The sequence below is a fragment of the Silene latifolia genome, chromosome Y (assembly GCF_048544455.1).
Source record: "Silene latifolia isolate original U9 population chromosome Y, ASM4854445v1, whole genome shotgun sequence".
Lineage (NCBI taxonomy): Eukaryota > Viridiplantae > Streptophyta > Magnoliopsida > Caryophyllales > Caryophyllaceae > Silene > Silene latifolia.
Window position 1 is genome coordinate 61596564 of NC_133538.1, and position 25731 is coordinate 61622294.

Genomic DNA, 25731 nt, shown 5'->3' on the forward strand with positions numbered 1-25731 from the left:
GATCTCATTTCTTTTGCAAGGTTCTGATTAATTTTGCAGGTTGACCATTGCTTTGTGAGTCTTTTTGCCAGAATGTCTAAATTACGAGGTTGTTCGATCACTGAGCATATAAAGCCATGTGGTAGATGTGGCGAGGAAGGGCATGATCCTATTGAATGTATGGCAAGTGTAGAGCGTGCCCTTGCTTATAAGAAATTCAAGCAAGGAGTCCCGTTTTCTCAGCTGTATGAGGAAATAAAGAATATCTCTATCCCTTCTACGCCAATGTCGCAAATTCTGGTCTCTCTCCTTCTGCAAATGAAGAAGTTGCTGAATTAAAGTCCCTTGTGATGAGCATGCGCGATAGTAAGGACGCGGACATAGCGAAGTTGAGGGAACAAGTCGCGCAGTTAACACTCGCGAAAGAACAAGCCGAACCTCTACTGACATGCAATTCAGTTAGTGCAACGAATTTCCAAGTTGGCTTTACTTATGAAAAGCCAAAAGTACCAGAAGACAGGGCCATAATAGCTGACGATACCCCGGAGGATGATTTAGACGAGTTTTTGGAAGAAATACTTGCTGCGTGTGCTGTAGACACTCGATCGAGTGATTTTTCCACTCGATCGAGCAATTTAATTCATCCTACCACTCGATCGAGTGAAATTACAGGTCGATCGAGTAGTGCACAAGTTTATGTTGCTCGATCGAGTGACTTTCTTACTCGGTCGAGTAACTTTGCTGAGGAAATCACTCGATCGAGTGATAAAAATGGTCGATCGAGTGAAACAGAAGAAGAAAATGGTCGATCGATCGATAAAAGTACTCGATCGAGTACTTTGAGTGGCGGGGATCCTAATTTACTATCTAATAACGCCACCGTGTCATCTTCCCCTGCTGTGGAGACGTCACGCGTTGATAAAGGTAAAGGAAAAGTTGTGGGTCTACTCGTTGCTACCAGGGTACCCTTTCCAGGCCGTCTGAAGGACGCAAAGATCGAGCGACATTACAGTAAGTTTGTGGACGTTGTGAAGAACCTCCAGGTAATTGTCCCTTTTTCCGAACTTGTTACTCAGGTACCTACTTACGCCAAGTTTATGAAAGACATTTTGACGCGTAAGAGAAATTTGAGTGAATTTGAGACGATTTCACTCATGGAAGAGTCCAGTAATTTACTTTTGAATAAGAGTCCGCCTAAAATGAAAGACCCGGGCAGCTTTTCTATTACTTGCGTTATAGGCAACATGGTTATTGATAAGGCCCTCTGCGATTTAGGTGCCAGTGTCAGTGTCATGCCCCTTCCTGTCTGCAAGAAACTGAAGATGAGTCATTTTAAAGTGACTAACATTACCCTACAGATGGCTGATAGATCTGTTAGGAGGCCCTTAAGTGTCTTGGAGGACGTGCCTGTGAAAATAGGCAAGCTCTTTTATCCAGTAGATTTCATCGTTTTAGATATAGCTGAGGACACCCGGACCCAAATTATCTTAGGAAGACCATTCCTTTCTACAACTGGGGCTGTTATTGATGTCAGACAAGGGCGTCGACTCTTGCGAGAGGGGATGACGCTATCACATTCATCTGCCCAAGATTTTTAGCTCGCCCAATGATAGAGGACACTTGCTATTCGGTCGATATCATTGACGAGTCTATTTATGACTTCTGGTCGGGTTCTTTTATGAAGGACCCACTAGAAGCTCTTATGATTTTTGATGAGTGTGCAGATAGCCCAGACGACGATGACGCTGCGTTGGATTTGCTTGTGGATGATTTAGATGAGCATGAGGGAGAGCAGGTGGAACAAATGATTATCACTCTTTGCTCCATTGAGGTAAAGGTACCGGAACGTAAGCCTCTCCCTTCTCATCTTAAATATGTTTTCTTAGACGATACAGAGCAATATCCAGTCATTGTTAGCGCCAAGCTTAATGATGATCAGCTGACTTCTTTGTTAGTTGTACTTAAGAAAAACAGGAAAGCAATGGGTTATTCACTGGACGATATCACGGGGATTAGTCCCGATATTTGTATGCACAAGATAGAGCTGGAGGAGGATCACAAACCTTGCAGACAGGGTCAGCGCCGGCTGAACCAGAAGATGCAGGATGTTGTGATGGCTGAGGTAATGAAGCTGCTGGATGCAGGTATTATTTATTCTGTCGGTAATTCTAAATGGGTGAGTCCAGTACAGGTAGTCCCGAAGAAAGGAGGGACAACTGTAGTTAAGAATGAGAAGAATGAATTAATACCTACTCGAGTAGTGACTGGTTGGCGGATGTGCATAGATTACAGACAGCTGAACGCCGCCACCAAGAAAGATCACTTTCCCCTTCCTTTTATTGATCAAATGGTAGAAAGGTTAGCTTCTCATAAATTTTTCTGCTATTTAGACGGGTATTCAGGGTTCTTTCAGATTCCTATTCACCCAGACGATCAGGCTAAGACTACATTTACTTGTCCTAAGGGCGTTTTTGCGTATCGCAGAATGCCTTTTGGTTTGTGCAATGCCCCTGCCACCTTTCAAAGGTGTATGATGGGGATATTTTCAGAGTATATTGAGTCTATCATGGAAGTTTTTATGGACGATTTCAGTGTATATGGAAGTGATTTTTCTAACTGTCTGTCTAACCTTGAGAAAGTGTTGCAGCGCTGTATTGAGGTTAACCTTGTGCTGAACTGGGAGAAGTGCCACTTTATCGTCAATGAGGGAGTTGTCTTAGGGCACTTAGTTTCTGATAGAGGAATGGAAGTTGATAGAGCAAAGGTGGAAGTGATTCAGCAATTACCACCCCTGTTAACGTTAAGGGGGTGAGGAGTTTCCTCTGTCACGCTGGCTTTTATCGCCGGTTCATCAAGGACTTCTCGAAGATTGCTAAACCACTTACACAGTTGCTGCTTAAGGATGCCCCTTTTGTGTTTACTGATGATTGTCTTTCTGCTTTTAACAGGTTAAAGCAGGCTTTAGTCTCTGTGCCGATCATCAGGCCTCCCAACTGGGACTTGCCGTTTGAGATTATGTGTGACGCGAGTGACTATGCACTAGGAGCGGTGCTAGGCCAAAGGAAAGACAAAGCTTTGAATGCTATCTACTATGCGAGCCGAACTCTGGATGAGGCTCAAGTGAAGTACACTACCACTGAGAAAGAGCTGCTAGCTGTAGTTTATGCCTTAGAGAAGTTTCGTACTTATTTAGTTGGGTCAGAAGTCACTGTTTTTACTGACCATGCAGCTTTGAGGCACCTCCTTGCTAAGAAAGAGGCCAAACCACGGCTACTGAGATGGATACTCCTTCTTCAGGAGTTTGATTTGCAGATTAAGGATAAGAAAGGAGCTGAGAACGTTGTAGCTGATCACTTGTCGCGACTGATGCGACAAGAAGGGGAAGATTCTCTACCCATTGATGATTCTTTTCCTGACGATACTTTAATTGCTGTTATATCGTCTATTGTTAACCAAGAACCTTGGTATGCAGATATAGCTAACTTCATTGTCGGTGGCAAGTGCCGCCCCTGACCTTTCATCAAGAAAAAGAAGCGTTTTAGATAACGCTAAGCGGTATTTCCGGATGATCCTTACTTGTTTAAGGAATGTGCGATGGTCTCTACTGAGACGGTGTATTCCGCAGTGGGAGACCAAAATAGTCCTGGAAGGCTATCACTCCTCTTCATATGGTGGTCACCACGGTCCATCGCGCACCGTGGCTAAGGTACTCGATCTGGTTTTTACTTGGCCTTCTTTGTTTCTTTGACGCTAAGTCTTTTGTTTCAGCTGGTGATGCTTGCCAACGATCAGGGTACATTTCAAAGAGACATGAGATGCCACAAAACGGCATCCTAGAGGTTGAGGTTTTCGATGTCTGGGGCATCGATTTCCAAGGACCGTTCCCATCCAGTAAAGGTAACAGGTATATCTTAGTGGCTGTAGACTATGTGTCGAAATGGGTTGAGGCAATTGCCTCACCTCATTGTGATGCTAAGACCGTGATAAAAATGTTTTAAAAGATCATATTTCCCCGCTTTGGTGTCCCTAGGGTCGTCATTAGTGATGGGGGAATACATTTTAAATAAAAGAAACTAACCTCCATACTGTCTAAAGTCGGTGTCCAACACCGGCGTGGTTTGGGGTATCATCCCCAAACTAGTGGTCAGGTTGAGGTCTCTAATCGCGAGTTAAAAGAGATCTTGTCTAAGGTAGTTTCTAAATCACGGAAAGACTGGAGTCTTAAGCTAGATGACACATTATGGGCTTATAGAACTGCCTTTAAGACACCAATTGGTGCATCACCTTATAGGCTAGTTTATGGGAAATCGTGTCACTTACCTGTTGAATTGAAATGTAAGGCCTGGTGGGCAATTCGTGAGCTTAATTATGATCCTAAGTTGTGTGGTCAGAATCGTCTTTTGCAGCTAGATGAATTGGAAGAGTTTAGGCTTAATGCCTATGACAGCTCGCGCATTTACAAGGAAAAGACGAAGAGATGGCATGACAAGAGAATCCTACCTCGGGAGTTTTATGTTGGGCAAAAGGTGCTGCTGTTTAATGCCCGATTGCGATTATTTCCTGGCAAGCTGAAGTCCAGATGGAGTGGTCCTTATACGGTGACAGCTGTTACTAAATTTAGATCCGTGGAGCTTGAAGATTCCGAAGGTCATAGATTCAAGGTGAATGGCCAATATGTGAAGCACTACCACGAGGCGAATGAAACAGACAATCGTGTTGAAGTCTTGCGCTTCGACGAGCTTGACGCGCCAGTTAATTGATGCCAGAAAGGTCGTGCGGGACCTCTTAAACCAACGCTCTCCGGGAGGCAGCCCGGACTGTTTTATTGTACTTTTGTTGAACTATTTATTTTTTTTCTTTAGCCTTACGTTGAACTTTAGACGCTGTTTTATGAACTTCCCTTGTATTTCCTTGCTTTTAATGCGTGTTTTGCAGGTCAAAGTACTCGGTCGACTGAGTTTGTGCTCGATCGAGCACTTTTTGAGGTAGTAATCACTCGATCGAGTGATATTGTCCTCGATCGACCAGAACCAAAATCATGCCTACTCGATCGAGTGGTTTTCTACTCGATCGAGTCCTTCCAATGCACCAGTTCACTCGATCGAGCTGTTCCAAGAGCTCGATCGAGTAGTTTTGACTCCCAGCTGCTGTTTTTACGTCTATGGAGCTACTGCTTGACTTTCTTTGACCTCCCATGTTCATGGTCGGTTTGGGGAGGTCCCTCTTTATGACGTTTTGTAAGTTTTCCGACTCCACTTCTCCTTTTCCTTTCAGTTTGCATCTCTTTACCTATTTTTGGTACAATGAGGGCATTGTACGGTTTGGTTTGGGGAGGTATGCATCCATATCTATGTCTGTCTGCATGTTTTCCTGCATTTTCGATTGCACGTTTAATTATTTTTGCATGCATTGTTGTTTTAGTTAATTCAAAAATCATAAAAATTCGAAAAAAAAAATTCGAAAAATTCCAATAAATCAAAAAATTTTTCATTGAGTCGGAACATTTGAACATTGACGATACTTTGAATCCTTACTTGAGCCTGGCATATTCTTGACATTCAGTTGGCATGATTATGTGCATAATCTACGAGTTTTTGTTTCTTTCTTATCTGAACGAATAGACTTGATTCATTATGTCGGCAAGCTACATTACACTCTGAGGTTAGAGCTTTTTAAACTGGTGACATTCATGACCGGTTTCATTTAGGATGTGAGTAGTACTCTCTTTAAGACATGTAACATAAAATTGCATAAGCATGAGTCTAGTCTTCTTAATACCTGTATGCATTCGGTCTGTGGATGGTGACACATGTTAGGAGAGACAGTCCCCTTTATTTCATTCTACCCATGAACCTCACATAGCCAAATTGCCTTTTTGTCCTATCAACTACTTTTTATAATACTTCCTACCCTAGCTGAGCTAGTAACGAGTAGTTCTTGGAATGTTTTATTGCAATATGGTTATTTCATCTGATTTCAGAAGATGGTGGAAGAATTGAAGGGAAAGAAAGAAAGAAGAAAAAATGTTGAATTGATGAAAAAAGAAAATGAAACGGAAAAAAAAGAGAAGGGAAAGAAGAAAAAGAAAAGAAAGAAAAATCATATATGAGAAAAAAAAAATGAGAATTGTATAATGATTCACACTCCCATGTCTTATCTATATTTTATGGGGAGTTGACGATTTTTTTTGGTGTTTTGTGAGTTAGTGCATAAATTTTTGCACCGTTTCATCTTACTGTTTTGAGTACGAAGTTGGGATGCAGTTTATATTTGGATCCGTTGTTGCTAGCCTGGCTATTAACCCCACATATCCAAATTCATTTTAGCCCCTTCTTACCCATTACCTCACTTACCCAAATGTAAGTCCTCGGCATGTGTCTTGGTCATTAGTATGGTTGGAATGCATATGTACGGTTGTAGAGACTTTATTCATGTTAACTGCACGCATGTTCTTATAGGTCGAGTTAGGTGAGTGTCTTAATTCTTCCTATCTTTCACATATATACTCACCTTGTGCCTGATTTTGAGTGACGAGCGACCCGTGAGAGTCCGATATCTTTTGAGTCTTGCAAGGTCGACGGTTCAGTAAGTTTGAAACATTAATTTAACTCGTTTGCAGTTCTCATTGCCACTTTGTCATGTTATTAAATTAAACTGGTTCTAGTGGATGATTTGTAGCTGATGCGTTGGTCCCGTTTCATTGTTCACCCTTAGTTGCATTCATATTTGCTTGGGGACAAGCAAAGGTTTGGTTTGGGAAGATTTGATGCGTGTCTTTTATATAAGGTTTTCACCTCATTTTTACACGCATTTCTGTACTTTTTATGTAGCATCTGGCTACAAATACCCCCGAATATTCTACTTTGGTCCGTTTATTGTAATTTGCAGGAATTGACCGAAGAGAAGCTAAATCGAACCTAATCCGTCCCATTTGCATGCGTTTATGGAGAATGAGGAGCTGGAGCTTGGAAATCTAACACTTGGAAGACGCGTGAGCTGGTTTCGGAAGGCGTTTCAAAGCCTAGCATGCCTATATAGCTCGATCGAGTAGTTTACCACTCGATCGAATGCTTTATATACTCAAGACTGGTCGATCGACCAGTTTAAGGAGTCAATCGAGGAGCTTTAGCAAGAAGAGCTCGATCGAGTAGTTTATTTCTACTCGATCGACTGGGTGGACGCATAGTCACTCGATCGAGTGGTATATTTTCACTCGATCGAGTGGTTTACCCTTCTACAGCCTTTTTTTCCGCCTAATCATATTATGGGCTTTTGTAATTAGTCCATAGATTAGGTTTTAGGATGGATTTTTAGTATAAGACTGAAGGAGTGAACTACGTTACTCCTCTCTTCGGGTCTCACGTTCATTTTACTCTAGTTCTTGTGACTGTTCTTTGGATTTACTCTTCCTTTACACTTTACTACTCGGATTTGTATTTTGCGATTGGTATTATCATTCTACTCTTATTCTTAACCTTATTTATTGTTTTAATTCTTTCCCTCTTCCAGTTATTATTATAATTGCTTTAATTGAATCCGTACTAGTTTCATCATTATGTCTAGTTTTAATTATCTAATTATTACTATTGTTAATTCGATGGTTATGAGTAGCTAATTTTCTTATGCTAAGACTATAGGGGATCCATAATCATGAGGGAATAGTAATCGATTTATTTGGTTAATGCTAGTATAGTCCTTGTTGGTTAAATGCTACAATTAAATGTATCTTTCTAATTGAGTCGACGCAATTAGACCTTTAATTCCTAGTGATCCTTGACCTGGACCGAAAGGTGGGAAAGAGCGAGACTAGTAGCGAACAATAGGGTATTGCAGTGAGGGCGAAAGTTAAGCTGTTTACACTTTAGGGTGAATTAAGGACCGAAAGGTGACGTTCGCTACCCCTTTGACCGTATTTGCATTGACCCGAGACTTAGATTACTTGACCGGATGATTATGGTGAACCGTTTGTCTTAGCTGTTCTTCTCTATCTGTTTTTTTCCTCCCTTTTATTCTCTTCGCTTTATTCTCTTAGTTTAGAAAATCACATTTATAAACCCCCAATTTGGTTACCTTGACGAACTTAGATTTAGCTGACAAATTCCTACCTCTCTGTGGATTCGACCCGACTTCCCTAGCTATTTTAGTTAGAGCCAGTTGGTTATTTTTGATAGGTACGCGACGGACGTGTCAAGAAGGCTGTTCCATACACATATAACGCCTTCTCATGCATGTAAATATGCAAGTTACTTTGGGAATTTAAAACGACAACACCCTGACAAATGGGGTAATTCTCATTACAAGTATCATTAAAAAAGGCCATAATCAAGTGACATAATTGTGCCCCACACGTTAAAAAAGGCTATTCCATACACATATAACGCCTTCTTAGGCACGCTCAAGTCTCATTAAGCGGACCCGAAAGTCGACAAATTGCATGTACGTAGAAAGGTATTTCATACACATACAACGCCTTCTCATGCATGTAGAAGGATCTTTCATACACGTAAAAGTTACTTGGAGTACCTACACATATGCAACCTACAAATTTACTCCACCTACAAACTAATGCCTGCCCAAATCAAAGAATCAACAAAAGACATTGAGAAGGTTCTCTGCCACTCCCGTTTGCTAAGCACACAAACTCTCACCATATTCATCCAAAAATAACACCTAGTTATAATCCTACAAAAAAAAAGGTAGGGAAATATTGTTACGTTTAAAGTCACTTGACATCAATATTGAAAGTCTTGCAGTTAAAAGATTGGGAAATAATAGAAACAAAATTAGATAAAGCATTCGGAAGATATTGTTATTACCGTTCTCTTGTTTTCCTCCCATCTGATAAGATCTACAATCAAACTCTCACCATATTCATCCAAATTCTGCATATATATTTGACAACAATATTGAAAGTGTTGCAATAAAATATGCCGAATAATATTTGACTAATATAACTTGGTTTAGACATCATTACCTCGTAACAAGTCTGATCGGACTATAATGATTGGCAACTTAAGTTTTCTAGAAACTTCAGCAAATAGACTCCGCAAGAATAACTTTTGAAATAAGGAAATTTGTTAAACGCTTTAAAATGGTGTGTATCCCATCAAAAATATTAAAACGAGTAGAGTATAATTTAAACATGTAAGGTATCCATTCTTTTGTCGAGGCACATCCACAATCACAAACGGAAAATTGTTTATCTGCAACAGCTTTTTGTATCCTGGAAAGTCTCTTGCAATAATCCCCAAAGCAGAAAATAACTACAAAAAACAAAAACCAAAAAAAGAAAAACACAATAATATAAAAGCGAAGGAAAACCAACACAAACTTGAGGTAACAAACCCCTAAGGCATACGGATATAATCATACCGTTTCAACTAAAAATTTACATCTTGTGTCAGGACGCCTAGGCAAGCTTGAGTTAAGTATAAAGTTGGTCTTTTTAACAAAGTCAGACACGCAAGCAAACCAATGTTCACGGTCGACACAGTAAGGGAAGAAAGCCTGCAAAAACGCACATAGGGAAATGAAAACGTGACGGGATAATTACCAGTTTGACGGGATAATATACAAACAGGTTAGACAGGATAATTAATTAAGTTCTTTCTTGGGCAAGTAGTAAATTCCGTCGATATAATAAAATAAAAAAGTGACGGGATAATTACCAGTTTAGCTTTGGTTAGACTTTTGGGCAAGTAAATCTTTAATGCTTAATGTACTGACTTTGAAAACTGTTTTTAGCGACAACATCCTAAAAGTTGAGAAAATTTGTGAAAAATGTTGGTAATTCCAAGTAGAAACATTAGCGGGTACTAAGGATGAATATGAATACCTTGATTATTGTCAGAAAGTACACAAGATTTGGTCTTTCAAGTGTTAAACGAAGACCAACAAGGTCAATTACCATATCCATTAGCCATTTTCCTTCTAACAAAGTCGACATTCCTTCTTGGGTTAGTTGCAGCCATGGAGTGTCTACAACAATGTCACTAATAATGCACATATTGTAATTAGATGCACACAGAACAACAAAGTGAACAAAAACAACTCAAAAAGATGCTATATGGTCAGTGATAACTTACTCCTTATTTGCCACATTTGTCCTAATAAAATTCATCAAGTGTTCATCTGTATAGAGCAAGTCTCGTGGAACTTCATTCCTGGGGAGAAAAAGGAAAAACACAGAACAATTACATAACTATAGCACACTTTTAATAAACCAGGAGTAATCATATAGTAATGAGAAGCATTGTTGGTAAAAGATTTCTGATTACCGAATCTCACAACCATTCTTGTAAGCCTTTGCTTTAGACGTCACTTGATCTTTCACGATGTTGTCTTTCCAAGTCAAAATTTCATTGCAAACCCTCACAATGTAACGCTTCACATCAGTTCTCTGACCAATAATATAAAGTGAAATCAACAGCAGAACCTACATATCTAATACACATATCTACATATCTAATACACATACAAGGCTGATTCATGAAAGAACAAAGCTAATACATGCATGTTGATGGCTTCTGGCGTCAGGAAATATAGAAACACCAACTAAAAATTTGACTTAAATAATGGAGACTTACGTCCTTGAGCAGCTTTAAAGTATACCGACACGTATTCCCATTTTACGTCTCCATATGTCGCATCATGTAAATTCCAGTATCACACTCGACAGAGAAACTTTTATTCGGAACATACTCTTTGGCTACTACAAAATATGTAGCATGCAGCTTTGGAATCATGGAAGAAAGCTTTGCACTTAATCTGTTTTTTCTTACATTAGATGAAGACAATGCCAAGCAAATAAGTTCGTTATATAAGAATTAAATCAGACATTTAACATACTTATTGCTAAACGGTGTGAAAACATACCACATATTGAACATTGACATTAAAATCTACACAACCTGGATCACACGGGTGTATAACTTCATACAAGTTATGATCAATATCAAAACAATGAAGAAGTAGGTTGGGTGCAACAACAGGGAAAAAAACCTGTCAAACAATGATTAGTTGGATTTGTATATTATTTAATTATGTATAATGAAAACTTTTAAAATATTGAACAACTTACCAATTTCACGTCTCTATAGTTAATATCCAATGAGGCTATCTGTTGTTTTAATTAGGTGACCCGTATTAGAGAATAAAAAGGTACAAGTTGATAACTTAGACCAACAAAATTTAAATATCAAACTTACATCAGTTGTTTCAGTGAGAAAGAGACGGGAAAATGATCTACGATCTCTTAACCTGTTTCCATTATTCAGATAATCACACCACACATTAATCACGTCGATGTTAACGCTACCACCAAATAGCAAGGTCTTCATATTATATCGTGTAAGAATCTTGTTGCCACGGCTGAACAGAACCTCGCTACAAAAATAAAACCTTAGTGTTATAGAAAGAAAATATAATACATATACCGAATAAGAAAAAAATAAAAGCAAAATTAATAGACTAATAAATACCCTTTATCTAAGTCAACAGCAAATGCATAGTCACCCATCAGTTTTTCAGACTGACTCAAGGCATCCATCACGTTCACATTTCGTATGAAAAAAGGTGAACGAAAAACCTCAGGTAACTCAACTTTTCTCTTACACTTCCGAGTCTGGGAGGGGACGGTTGGGGACAGTTCTACAATCGGAGAAGAAGGCATAATTGGAGATTCATTCAATGACAGTTGTGACGAGATAAGTATTGGTGATGCAGGGGATGGATTGGAAGGTGCAGCTGATGTGCTTGCACGGGGAGGGGAATGAATAGAAGGTGCAGCGGAATTGCTTCCACGGGGAGGGGATGGGATTGAAGGTGTAGCTGACGTTGTTGCACGGGGAGGGAATGGAATGACAGGTGTAGTTGAAGTGCTCGCATGGGGAACATCCATATGACACATATCACCAGACCTATGTGCTTCGCGGAACTCTTGAGATGTATATAACGCATCCTCACCGTGAAAGAGATTGAAAGATGGTCCCTCCATGAGTTCCTTGTCCATATTTTCCTTCATAACTTGGTGTTCTTTAAATGCCTCACCAACACGGTTATATGCACTATTCAGAATCCCCTCTAAATCAGCCAAGATGTTGGGATCGTTGTAAAACTCATCAGAGTCCATATAATCCACATACTTCTTCCCCTCCTCAACTTTATCCTCATCCTTTCTCTCCTCTTCCTCCATTTCATGGTCATCTTTCTCCTTGACCTTCTCAAATTTATCCTCCACTTTACCCTTATCGTTTTTCTCCTCTTCCTCCATTTCATGGTCATCTTTCACCTCATCCTTCCTCTCCTCTTCTTCCATCTCAGATTCTTCTTTACTTTGTTGCGAAAGTGAAAATCCTTCAAATAACGAATCTGCCAAAGTCGACATTTTGGTAACAGCTTCCATACCAGGAACCACAAACTTTGCTTGCATGATTGCCTTTGAAAATGCACCATAACTGTCTGCAAGAGTAACAACAGTCTCCGCTAAAAACTTGATACAATCTGTTGTTTTCTTATCAACGGGACCTCCTTCTTCAGTATCCTCAACCTTTCCCTTTCCCTTTTTCGTCACTCCAGCACCCTCAACCTTTTCCTTTCCCTTTGTCGTCACTGCATCATCAACCCGTTTGTCAGTTTAAGACAAGGGTGCTTTATAAACAAATCTGTCTTCTACACGCCTCTCTCCAAAACCATTTGCCTCATGTTTTTCCATCTTCACCCTCTCTGATACGTTCGTCAGACCAATTGGCTAATAAAGGGAAAGATCGAACGACCGTTCTTGTCTTGAAAATGACTCTATCCAAGTAGATAAGGCAGAAAATGAATTGGTCCCTTAAAGGACGTACCAGGGTCTTTAGCTGCTGCCTTTTTTCCAGGAAATGACTCGTGCAAACTTGCACCAATTATATTTAGGTACATCAGACAGATCGGACAGGCCGGTTAATATACGAGTGCTGGGATAATCACTAGCTACCCCCATCAACAGAATAGAAACAATATATACAAGAAAATTCCTCTTGAAATCATCTCCAGCATCCCGCTGGTCAATCATCTTCTCTAGTAAAACCTTCTTGGTAATATCTGTGGTACTAAATTGCTCCTTAAATCTCCGGACAGCCTCTAAATAACCCTCTTCTTTACAATACCTCCCAACTGGATTGATATCTAATGGCCCCATAGGAATTCCCGTGACAAGGTAGACATCCTCATCTGTGATAGTCAAATCCCCATTCATCAACGAACAAGTGAATGGATTAAAAGACTCCACAATCCATCTAGCCAAATGGCCATGGATTTCTTCCGACTGAAGTTTTAACAACTCTCCAAAACCCATGCTTTGAATAGCTTCAATTTACTTCTCAGACGGGTTCGAGTTGATAAAATTAATTATCAAAGAAGGACTCATCCTAGTTACCAGCGTATCATAATCTTTACCACGCTTCCTATGTGGAGTTCCTTTCCTACTAGCATTGCTGCCACTACAACAAATAAGCACTTGCGTCACGTTTAAATACGTGGCGCAAGTGGTAAATTCCCGTGGCTATATTATTTTGCCACGGAAAAATCAGTCGTGACGCAAGTGGCCGTGGCAGAATTTAGCGATGGGAAAAACTGCAACGTGACTTAAATTAGCCAATTGCCTACGGTATTCCCCGTGACTAAAATTGCGTGGCTAAATAAGTTTCCCGTGGCTAAAATTGTTTTAGTCACAAGGTAATATTGTGGCTAAATTAAAAAATTTCCATGGCTAAATATTAGTGGCCACGAAATAATAACGTGGCAAAAGAGAGACTCTCGTGACTAAATATTAACAGCCACAAATTTGATCGTGGCTGAAAATTAAAATTTCCGTGGCTAAAAGATACTAGCCACGAAAGAGTGACGTGGAAAAAACGACTCCCGTGGCTAAACATTATTGGCCATAAATATTGTCTAGGATGAATAATAAAATTCCCGTGGCTAAACATTACTAGCCACGAAACAATAACGTGACAAAAATACTCCTACGACTGAAATTTAATAGCCTCAAATATTATCGTGACAAATTTTATAGTTTACGTGGCTAACACATTAGTAAGTAGTAGATAACGCATATGCTCGTAAAAAGAAAATAAGATCTTATTGTTGATTACGTAAAATGTAGCATCCTTGTCTTTTAAAAGAGCTAAGCAAGCGCTAAAAACATAAATATTCTAAAATACATGTCAAAAAAATGGACAAAAAAATTAATACCCAAGGTCGTGCACCTAAAACCAGTAAAAATTATAAATAAAATTAAAAATGTAGTGGTTTATGCTTCCGAGGTAGACTTGTTTCCTCCATATTTGTACTTCCAAAGAGAACCAACATAAACACCTATAACAAAAACGATGGAAAAAATATTAATACAAGTATCGTTGGAAATAAATTGCGATTTATCCAATATGAATATCATTTAAAGGTAGAGTGCATTTTTTTTAACTCGATAAAGAACACATTAAACTAACCTTAGTGAGATGGTCCGATCCCATATGACTTCAACAAATTCTCGAGTTTCTTCTGCCACATTTCATTATTAGCTGTTATCTTTTCATCGACCTTTGCCTCAGCTTCTTTCTTGGCTGCTTCAGCTTCTTTTCGAATATCTTCTACTTCTTGTCTTGCCTTCTGTATTTCATTCTTAGCCTTGTTCCATGACATCTTCAGTTGTTCGTCTAACTTCTACAACTTCCTTAACAAGATCTATACGCGAAGGCTTTACTGCAAAGTATTGTGTAATATTTTTACCTCGACCATAAAAACGCAAATATCCATGTTTTTCTGGCCCAAGAACTTCCATAAGAATTTCGTCGTCTGTCTTTTTATGAATTCCTTCTTCTCTTTCTTTCTTCTTTTTGTTTATCTCTTCCTACATAAATCGTTGAAAATAATTAATATATATAATAGTGAGCATTTCAAAAAAAAAAAAAATTGAAAGATCACAAAAATTCAAATCCTTACAATTTTTGTCAGGTTATAATCTAAATTAACAGCATTGAGCGGATTACTTGATTTCCTTTTACGAGTTTCTAGCAATACATCAACTCGAGAACAAGTTCCTTGTCTTTGCTTCTGCAATTACAATCAAACAAATCAATCACGGTCCTTTTCGTTAAATGTAAGATAAAAAAACACAAATTGCACAAAGATAAATTATGTTTTTTTTGCAAGAAAAGCAAGCCTTATATTCATCCTTAAAGGGAATAAAAGTGGCAATTTATTACGAGTATAACCAATAACTTAGATGCTACTCTAAGCGTTAAGGTACTTTGTCATCTCATGTTCATCACAATTTCCCAATACATGATATAATCTAACACAAACTATATATTGTACTCGACGTAGCAAGTACTCAACTTCGTGCTCCACTCCTCTGAAATTCTGCATTTATGTTTCTCCCATAAGCTGTACACCAAGGTACTCAGACATCCCAAAAACCAGTTGTGCTTCCAATGTCTCCTAGCTCGCCTGATGGAGATCCAAGCTATTTCCTCACGTAGTTGATTTGATCGACCTAAAATGCGCATCCACTGCAAAAGTTTCAGCCAAATTGTTGCAGAGTAAGAACAGTTTAAGAATAGATGCTTGTGGGTTTCAAGTGCAGCTTTACAAATCACACATCTGTTAATAATGATCATGCCCTTCTTAGTCAATTGATCCACCATAGCTAATTTCCTCTGTAAAGCCAGTGTCATGATGACACTATGCTTAGGTAAGAGAGCTCGTGTCCAGACTATCCTCCCCCATCTCATTTTCTCCTCCTTGTCTCTAATCTGGTCATAAACCAAAGACAAACAAAGCTTCCCTTTTTTTAACACAAGACTGCAGCATAGCCTTAACAGCATCTACAGTGCCATGCTTTTGAAGTAAATCATCCCTTACCTTAAGAATACTCTTCCAACTCTCAGCATGATAATTTTTAGGAATCATAGTCCAGAAGCTATCTGTCTTGATGTTATACAGATAGTTCCAAGCTGCCCAAGAGCTGTCAGAGTTCTGATCAATATCCCAAATCCATTTACAGATCAGACATTTGTTCTATGCCAGTATCTCTTTAATATTGAAACCATCCTCTTGCACTGGTTTATAGCAAGTGGCCCAACTTTTCATTACCATTTTCTTTGTGCCTTCTTCAGTATTCCATAAGAAATTCCTACAGAATTTGATGATCATTTTAATTACTCCTTTGGGAATCAACAAAGTAGAACACCAAAACTGCTTAATCCCAAAAATCACTGTATTGAGCAGACTAATTTTTCCAGCATAGGAAAGAGTTTTAGTTGACCAATGATGGAGAGCTTGCTGAACTTTAGTGAGCAGGTCAGCAAACATGGATTTATTGAGCTTTCCTTCATTTAGAGGTACACCTAGGTATCTGAAAGGGAAGGTCCCCTCCACATAACCAGTGTTCCTCAGAATCTCCTGCTTGACATCCTCCCTAACACAACCCATATAAATGTTGGTCTTCTCTGGATTAGCCTGCAATCCTGAAATTTTTGCAAAGTAATCCAAAGAGTGAGTTACAGCTGCAACACAGGGAGTGTCTCCCCTAACAAGGATCATCAAATCATCAGCAAAAATCAAGTGATTCAAACCAAGTCTCCCACACTTTAGATGATAAGAAACCTGATTTCTTTTATGGATACCTCTGAGAATTCTGGAGAGAATTTCCATACTCATAACAAAGATAAAGGGAGAAAGAGGGTCCCCTTGTCTTAGACCACTATTGCCTTTAAAAAATCTCACATTGTCCCCATTAAATTGAAGGCTAAACCAAGTAGAGGTGAGGCATCCCATAATCCACCTGTGAAACTGAGGAGGAAACTTATAAATCTTCAGCATTTGGTCAATGAAGCCCCATTGGAGTGAATCAAATGCTTTTTTGATGTCAACTTTGATGAGATAAATTATGTTATGTGATACTAATAACACCTTTTGTGTCTTAAATACAAACTTACAATATCTTCTCTAAAGCGAGCATGACTTTTGGACCCAGTATAGTGAGGCATTTTTTGAAATGACCTGCTATGCTTAGCTTTGTTACTTTTTTCCTGAAACAAAAACAAATTAAGACACATTAACCTGATGATTTAGTAATGTATATAATCTATTAGAAGTATATAAAATAAGTTCGATAATCATCTTTAATTGAATTGTCTAACCTGTGTAACTAATGAAAATATATACAAGTAAATGAAATTTATAAAAACCAACAAGTAAAAAAAAATTATATACAACAGTACCTGAAATTTAAGACTTCGCAAGAGCTCAACCAAGTATTTCCAATCTGCTTTTAGCATGTCTTTGGGCCTATTATTTAATTGCTCCTCCTTTGTAGTAAGTTTTGGTTCAACTATATATTTTTGCTTCAACTTATACCTTCTGCCCCTAAACAAGCTCCTCGCATGCTTCATTACAACTTCTCTTCTTAACTCAGGATTGTCAAAGTCACATATCTCCTAAAGTATATCAGAATATAGAATTTTAGGAAAAAAAGAATATTTTTGAAATAACAAACACGATTAATTTAAACAATATTACCAAAACGCATCTCCATAAATGATCAAGTGTCTCTGTTTTGAAATCTTCCCATCCATTGACTTGCACGGGACATACGGTTCGATTGCTGATTTGATCGCCGAGGAAGTAAGCATACGTTGTCGCATACTTACCAATTGGATTGCCATCATCATCAAACTCTACGAAAATCTTTTCCCCAGGAGCTAACGCGGTAAGTTTTCTACAATACACAGGCCCTCTTGTTTTTTTACATTATCTACATAAGATCATTGTTTCCAGTGGTAGAAAACAAAATGTCAGACTATTTCAAATAACAAGAATATACACAATTCATTTTATCTCCAACTTTATATGTTAGGTTAACATAGTCATCTGAATGAAAAATTTTCGCCAATACCAGAAGTAATGTTTTTATTATCCATATGAATGATTTCTTTTGGTCCACTTAATTGAGCTTCAAATTCCTTATCCCAAATCGCATCTTCATCCATGTCATGTTCATCAGACCCCCCCTTCACCTTGTTCTTCCTGGGGTGTTTGTTCTGTTTCTATATGTACAAATATTGTATAAAAAATAATTCATTAGACATCTAAGTTAGCTGTTAAGGCCCGATAAATAAAAAATATATAAAGAAATTGTTAACGAAGGAAAATTCAAAGATAATGAACGTATATAGCAGTCAAATAAAAAATGTGTAGTTAATTAAACACGTAAACCACCAAACCCGTATCACGAATATTATAGAATCAAGTTAAATGAAATACCGTTGTCCATTTGGATAAACTCATCATCAGTATCGTATTGGCATTCATCATCCTCTAATAAATTAGAACATAAAAATTTGCATCAATTTAATAATGAGTATTCAATTTCAATGAAAAGCGAAAATATATTTGAAATTTGTTAGTACCTCTTTCCATAGCCATAAATTGATCAAATTCTTCATTATTAATATCTGTTTCAAGTAGAAAAGCATTAAGAAAATAAACGATAAATTTCAAAGTAGTACAAGTTTTAGCTTCTTGTATATATCATGTACCATCTGAATCATCTGAATGAACGTCCTGGTTAATGTCCTGGTTAAGACCAATATGTTGCTGACTGTCGATAGCTGTACAAAGACATTCTTTTAACAGTCAGTATTAGTTAAATTTAATGTATTAACTTCAAGCAAATATTAAGTTAAGAAACTACCTTGTTGGACGACTTTTAAAGACGAGGAAACTGATTGAAGTGCATCATTCCCCATCACTTCACGTCGCTGTTTATTGTTCATTTTGAGAAAATTGGCAAGCGACAATGGTGGAATGAATTGGCTTCTCTTGCGCCCGTCTTTTGTTTCAGCTTTCTTCTGCTTCATTTATAAAATAAAGGCAATTATTATATAATTTATGTTTAGTCAACACAATCGTTATATTTAAAATATACTATAATTTCTATACCAAAGTAGAATATATACATCCTAAATTATAAAATCATACCTTCGTTTTAGTTACAATATCTGCCCCATTCTCACATTCTTTATCTGAATGTTGGACATTCTCACCAAACTTTGTTGTGTAATCTTCGTCTTCATCTGCAATCATTCTATTTTTACCTTTCTTTTTTTCCTGGTTTGTAGAATCAACTATACTAGTCATGGATGCAGCAATGCGCTTGATATTCAACGATTCCATTTTTTTCTTGTTGGCTTCAATATTCAAGAGCCAGTCTCTTTCATATTTGTTCATTGAAGTTGGAGGCATATCTGCCCGTGTCTTCTTTTTTCCTGTCTATGACATTTAGAAGCTATCAAAATAACCCATGTTAAAGAATAATAATATAATAAGCGACTTTAGCACAAAAGCATTCATTAAAAAAAAAGAAAGGGAAACATATCCATGTATGATAACCACAGTGCAAACTCAACACAACACAAATGTCTCAAATTAAGCATACAAATATCAAGCTATATCAATATCTTCGTCGACCTCTTCATCACGATCAATATCACTAAAATCTTAATCGTCATCAGAGCTTTCATCAATGTTATCGTTTTCAGTTTCTATGACATTTACTTCCTTGGGTTGATTTGGTTCGTTGAATCAACAACAGTATCTTCAACAAGATACTGGAAGACTGCCTGCAAAATAAAAGGTGACTTTAAATCTGGATATGTGGCTGGTACATGGCTTGCTGATAAGAGTGGCTACATTGTTAGTTCAGGATATGATTGGATTCGACATAAGGAACAGAAAGTTGGATGGGTAAAGCTACTTTGGAAGAGTTGGGCTGTACCAAAGCATAAGTTTATGTCCTGGTTAATACTCAAGAATGCACTTAATGTTAAAGCTAAACTACACAAGCATGGTATTTGCCAGGATGAACTCTGTTGCCTCTGTAGTACTGGTCAAGAAACAATGGATCATGTTTTCCAAACCTGTCAGTATGTTTCATTGGTTCTGTCTGGGGTGTGTGATTGGTTACATATCCCTAAGCCTACTGTGAATGGGATAATCTGGGTTGGGAGATGAAAATGGAGTCCCTTGAAGAGAAGCATCTGCCTTGCTGCTGTCATGGCAGTTTATTATGAAGTGTGGCATCAACGAAATCAAGCAAGACTGGAGGGCATTTTACTACGACCGAGCACTGTGGTACAACAGATTCAGCAGTGTCTCAAGTTAAGAATGCTTAGTTGTAAGATTGTAGCAAATGTAGATGCAAACTGGCTGGCTTCTATATTGTAGAAGTTCCACTTAATTATTAATGTCCATAGCGTGTAATAGATGTTTTTGAGCTTAATGAGAACTTACCTTCTACCAAAAAAAAAAAACAACAGTATCTTCCATATCTTCTCTTATAAGTTCTGATGTTGTATCAATATAATCAACACTTAGTGTAGCTAAAAACTCATCATATGTGGATCCTGGATGACTTTGTTGCAAAGCATCCCCATCATTTTCACATTGCTTTTTATCTACAATATCATAATGGTGTCGTGGATGAGTCTTGATAACCATAAGCCAATTTGGGTCAATCCCATCTTTAACATAAAAAACATGTTCAGCTTAGGACATAAGCACGAAAGGCTCCGTTGTATGTAACCTCTTTTTAGAATTAACGCTAACAAAACCAAATTTGTCAACCTTGACACCTCCGCCCAGACTATGAACATCCCACCAATCACAGCGAAACAATACAACACGATTTCCATCCAAATATCGTAGACAAATTATATATGTCAGAACACCATAATAATCATGTCCAACCCCCTTTACCATTGCTCCACTATTTTGATTTCTCCTCTTTGTTTCAACATCTCTTGTATGAAATCTAAAACCATTTGCTAAAAAACCGCTGAAACATTAAACACCTTTCAAAGGACCTAACACAAAGTTTTTAAATCTTGAAGCACTTGACCATCTCCTTCCTCGAATAAGCATGAAATCTAGTTACAATAAATGGTTTATTAAAAATATATCTTTCAAGTGTTTAAAGAAAATATAATTAAACTAATACTATTATATCAAGTTTTCTAAAAAAAACTTACCCGATCTTGGAACCACTTAGATAGACAATTGTCAAACAACCCTTCTGTGTATTCACTAGTTAAAGAATGAAGATTAAAAATAATAATATAGATAGTTGATATAATTCTAAAATGAGCTAAAATTGTTAAATGACCACTGAGTACCTTATATATGTTTCAGCTTCCTCACAATTCCTAAGCACATATTCATGAGCTTGTGTTACTTCAATATCAGTAAGAAACCGTGTTTTTGGTTTTTCTAAAGGCGAGCCTAAAGGTTTGAATATTGCTAGACCCTTATAACCTTCAATTTCCTTATCTGCATTTCTTTCGTACTGGTTAAATTTTGTCTCAATTTCACTCAGGTACTTCGAACAAAAATTCATGCATTCTTCAATAATATATCCTTTAGCAATCGAACCTTCTGGTCTATTCCTATTACGTACATAGAATTTAAACTTGCGTAGAAACCTATACAATATTAGTAAGCATGTTAGTCTATAGCTAGTTATTATATTAAAATGAATTTACTAGTGTTGTAAAACACTATATAGTACCTCTCTACTGGATACATCCAACGATATTGCACAGGTCCAGCGATTTTTGCTTCCGCGGGAAGGTGAACACATAGATGCACCATAATATCAAAAAAAGAAGGAAGAAATATTTTTTCCATCTCACACAATGTAAGAATGATAATATCTTGAATGCGATCTAAGACCTCTAGATTTAATGTTCTTGAACATAACTCCTTAAAAAATATGCTAATTTTAGCAATCACCTCATATACTTTAGGTTGTGACACTCCACGGATAGAAAACGACAATAATTGCTCCAAAATTACATGACAATCGCGAGATTTGAGCCCCAATATCTTACGTTTGTCTAAATTTATGCATTTGGAGATGTTAGAAGAGTACCCATCTGGAACTTTTAAGCATTCCAAAAATTTAAACACCTTATCCTTCTGACTTTTAGATAAGATATAAGGCGTTGGTGGGATATGCCTTTCCCATTTATAAGCTTAGGAGCTAGATGTTTCATAATCTTCAACAGTTTCAAATCATGTCAAGCTTTTATGCTATCTTTGGTTTTTCCTTCAATGTCAAGTAACGTGCCAAGAATATTGTCACACACATTTTTTTCAATATGCATAACATCCAGATTGTGGCGAAGCAATAAGCTACTCCAGTATGGCAAGTAAAAAAATATGCTCTTGTTTTTCCAATTATCACCTCTCTTTGGGTGAGAAACAGTTTTTTCAAACTTCATGTCTTTGAAATCGTGAAGATGAGATAGAATATCATGACCTGATAGTGGTGCTGGAGGGTCTCTTCTCTCCGGTTTGCCATTAAAAGTTTTACTATCCCTCCATTTATGATCACTAGATAGAAAACGACGATGATCCATGTAACATATCTTTGAACAATTAGGCAATCGCATCGAGTTTGTGTCATTCATACAACATGGACATGCCTTATAACCTTTTGTAGACCATCCGGACAAGTTTGCGTAAGCTGGAAAGTCATTGATAGTCCACATAAGTGCAGCATGCATATTGAAATTTTCACGAGCAGAAGCATCAAAAGTTATTGATCCAACATCCAATAGTTGCCTTAATTCTTCAACTAAAGGCTGCAAGTATACATCGATATTATTGTCGGGGCCACTCTTCCCGGGGATTAACAAAGATAGAATTGAATAAGGTTGTTTCATGCACATCCATGGCGGGAGGTTATATATAACAATTACGACTGGCCATATACTATAGTCACTTTTAAGGCCGCCGAAAGGGTTAAACCCATCACTTGCTAAACCTAGTCTTACATTTCTAGGGTCTTTGGCAAATGAAGGATACAACTTATCAAAATTGTTCCATGCTTCACTATCACTAGGATGTCTAAGAAGTCCATCATTAGTTTTACATTTCAAATTGCATCTCATATCTTCAGAAGTTTTAGCTGACATGAACAGCCTTTGTAATCTAGGAGTTATTGGAAAATATCGTAGTACCTTTGGGGAGATTTTATCACGCACTTTATTACATACTTTGCACTTTTCAAGATATATATTCTCCTTCCAAAATAGCATACAATCATTTTTACAAGCTTCTATTTTTTGATAATCAAATCCCAAATCAGTAATCATTTTTCGTGCTTCATAATTTGAGGAAAGAATATCTGCTCCCTTAGGCAATACATTCTTGAACATTTGAAGCATACTAGAAAAAGCTTTATTTGTCATCCCATCCATACATTTAGTTTGGAACAATTTCAAAATAAATGACAACTTTGAATGATCTTCACACCCAGGATACAGAGGCTGTTGCGCATCATTAATCAATTTTTCAATAATTTTCTCTACATTAACGTATTTTCTACGAGTATCTTCTTCGAAATAATCATCATTTGTAAATTAAGCACCCTTGTTTATTTCATCGATCATTGATATGGGTTCACGAGATTCACGAATCATAGCAAAGATACTATCATTATTACTCTCTTCTAATTCACCTCTACATCATTTGAGTGGAGTTTTATATTCACCGTGATAAACCCAACGAACTAATCCACGAACTAATATGGTAGATTTAAATGCTGTGCCTACTAACTCTTTCTCATGCATGAAAGTTACTCTCGATGATCCCTGTTTATGGCATAAACGGTTTGGTCACATTAGCTCACTAACCGTGAAAAACTCAAGAAGTGGGACTTGGTTGAGGGGTTACCTAAGATCAAGTTCGACCAAGAAAAGATGTGTGACACGTGTGCTAGGTGCAAACAAGTAAGATCATCGTTCAAACCGAAAAGAGTAGTAAGCATAAATCAAGCCTTGGAACTAGTACACATGGACTTATGTGGACCTATGAAGGTAAGGAGTAGAGGAGGATCAACGTACGTCTTTGTTCTTGTAGACGACTACTCAAGGTATGTATGGCCTATCTTTCTTCATTTAAAAGACGAAACTTTTGATGAATTTGATTGTCTTATGAAACGTGTTCAAAACAAATATAAGACTAATCTTGTATCTATTCGTACGGATCATGGAACCGAATTTGACAATCAAACCTTTATAGAATATTGTAGAGTTAATGGTGTAGGGCATAACTTTTCTGCACCAAGAACTCCTCAACAAAACGGTGTCGTTGAATGTATGAATAGAACCTTAGAATATATGTCACGTACAATGCTCTTGTGTAGTGGTTTACCTCGCAACTTTTGGGCTGAAGCCATTAGTACTTCTTGCTACATCCATAATCGTGCTATGATCCGACCTATCCTCAAGAAAACCCCCTACGAACTCCTTAGAGGTCGAAAACCTAATATCTCCCATCTTCGCTGTTTTGGGAGTAAATGTTTTATACATAATAACGGTAAAAACCGTTTAAGTAAATTTTACCCTAGGAGTGATGAGGCGATTTTTATAGGATATTCAGATCATAGCAAGGCTTAAAAAGTCTTCAATGAGAGAACTCTTTGTATTGAAGAAAGTATCCACGTTATTTTTGATGAAGATAACGTGTTTGATAAGCCTTTACAGGATGAGGAGGAAGACTTGGATGAACCCGACTTTCATCTCTCAAGAGACGATCCCCCGGAATTAGAATTAGAGGACAATGAGATTGGGGGAACGAATGATGAAATTGATCGTTCCTCAAAAGATAAAAAGGAGAAAAACAAAGTTATAGTTGATGATACTATAACATTGACTCAAGACAAGAACTCCCAAACCAATGTTATAGATGATGTTACTATAACATTGAATCCGAATCAAGGTGTAGAGTCCGAGGTTATAATCGGCTCTAATACGACACCAGGATTGGATTCAGGGGGAACTTCCTCTAATTCCGAACCAAATAAAGTCGGGACAAGTTCAAATAACGATGGAGAACCAAATACCTCAACAAAATTGAAATACAAGAGCTCATACCCCATGGACAATATTCTTAGGAATATTAAGAAAGGTGTTCAAACAAGACGCTCCTTAAACAACTTCTGCTTTTTCCACTCTTTCCTATCCATGATCGAACCAAAGAACATCAATGAAGCTCTTGCTAAATCAGATTGGATTATAGCTATGCAAGAAGAGCTACAACAGTTCGAAAGAAACAAGGTTTGGCACTTATTTCCTAGACCAAAAGATCGTTCAGTCATTGGAACTAGGTGGGTCTTCAGGAACAAATTAGATGATGCCGGAGTCATTGTCAGAAACAAAGCAAGATTGGTGGTCCAAGGGTATAATCAAAAAGGAGGAATAGATTATGACGAGACTTTCGCACCTGTTGCTCGTCTTGAAGCTATTAGACTACTAATAGCTTTCGCTGCACACAAAGGGATGGAGCTCTTCCAGATGGACGTAAAGACATCATTCTTAAATGGATATTTACAAGAAGAAGTATTCGTTGAACAACCTCATGGTTTTAAAAATATCAAACTTGAGGATCACGTATTCAAATTAGATAAAGCCCCATACGGATTAAAGCAAGCACCTAGGGCATGGTACGATCGATTATCTAAGTTTCTACTTGAAAGTGGATTCAGTAGAGGATCCGTCGACAAAACCCTATTTCTAAAAACTGAGGGTTCTGACCTTTTGGTTGTTCAAATATACGCCGATGATATTATCTTTGGATCAACCAACCGAAGCCTATGCAAGTATTTTTCTAAGTTGATGACTTCTGAGTTCGAGATGAGTATGATGGGAG

General features: G+C 37.7%; 1 protein-coding gene across 1 annotated transcript; it reads right to left on the reverse strand.

Annotated features, from left to right (window-relative positions):
• Positions 1 to 14080: 14080 nt before the first annotated feature.
• LOC141633790 (uncharacterized) lies at positions 14081 to 17033 on the reverse strand. Its single transcript, XM_074446196.1, has 4 exons — positions 16956 to 17033; positions 14959 to 15069; positions 14466 to 14866; positions 14081 to 14334 (listed from the first exon to the last, which is right to left on the reverse strand). Exons 1-3 carry the CDS (start codon positions 17004 to 17006, stop codon positions 14639 to 14641), a joined length of 390 nt encoding a protein of 129 aa, XP_074302297.1. The 5' UTR covers positions 17007 to 17033; the 3' UTR covers positions 14081 to 14334; positions 14466 to 14638.
• Positions 17034 to 25731: the final 8698 nt, after the last annotated feature.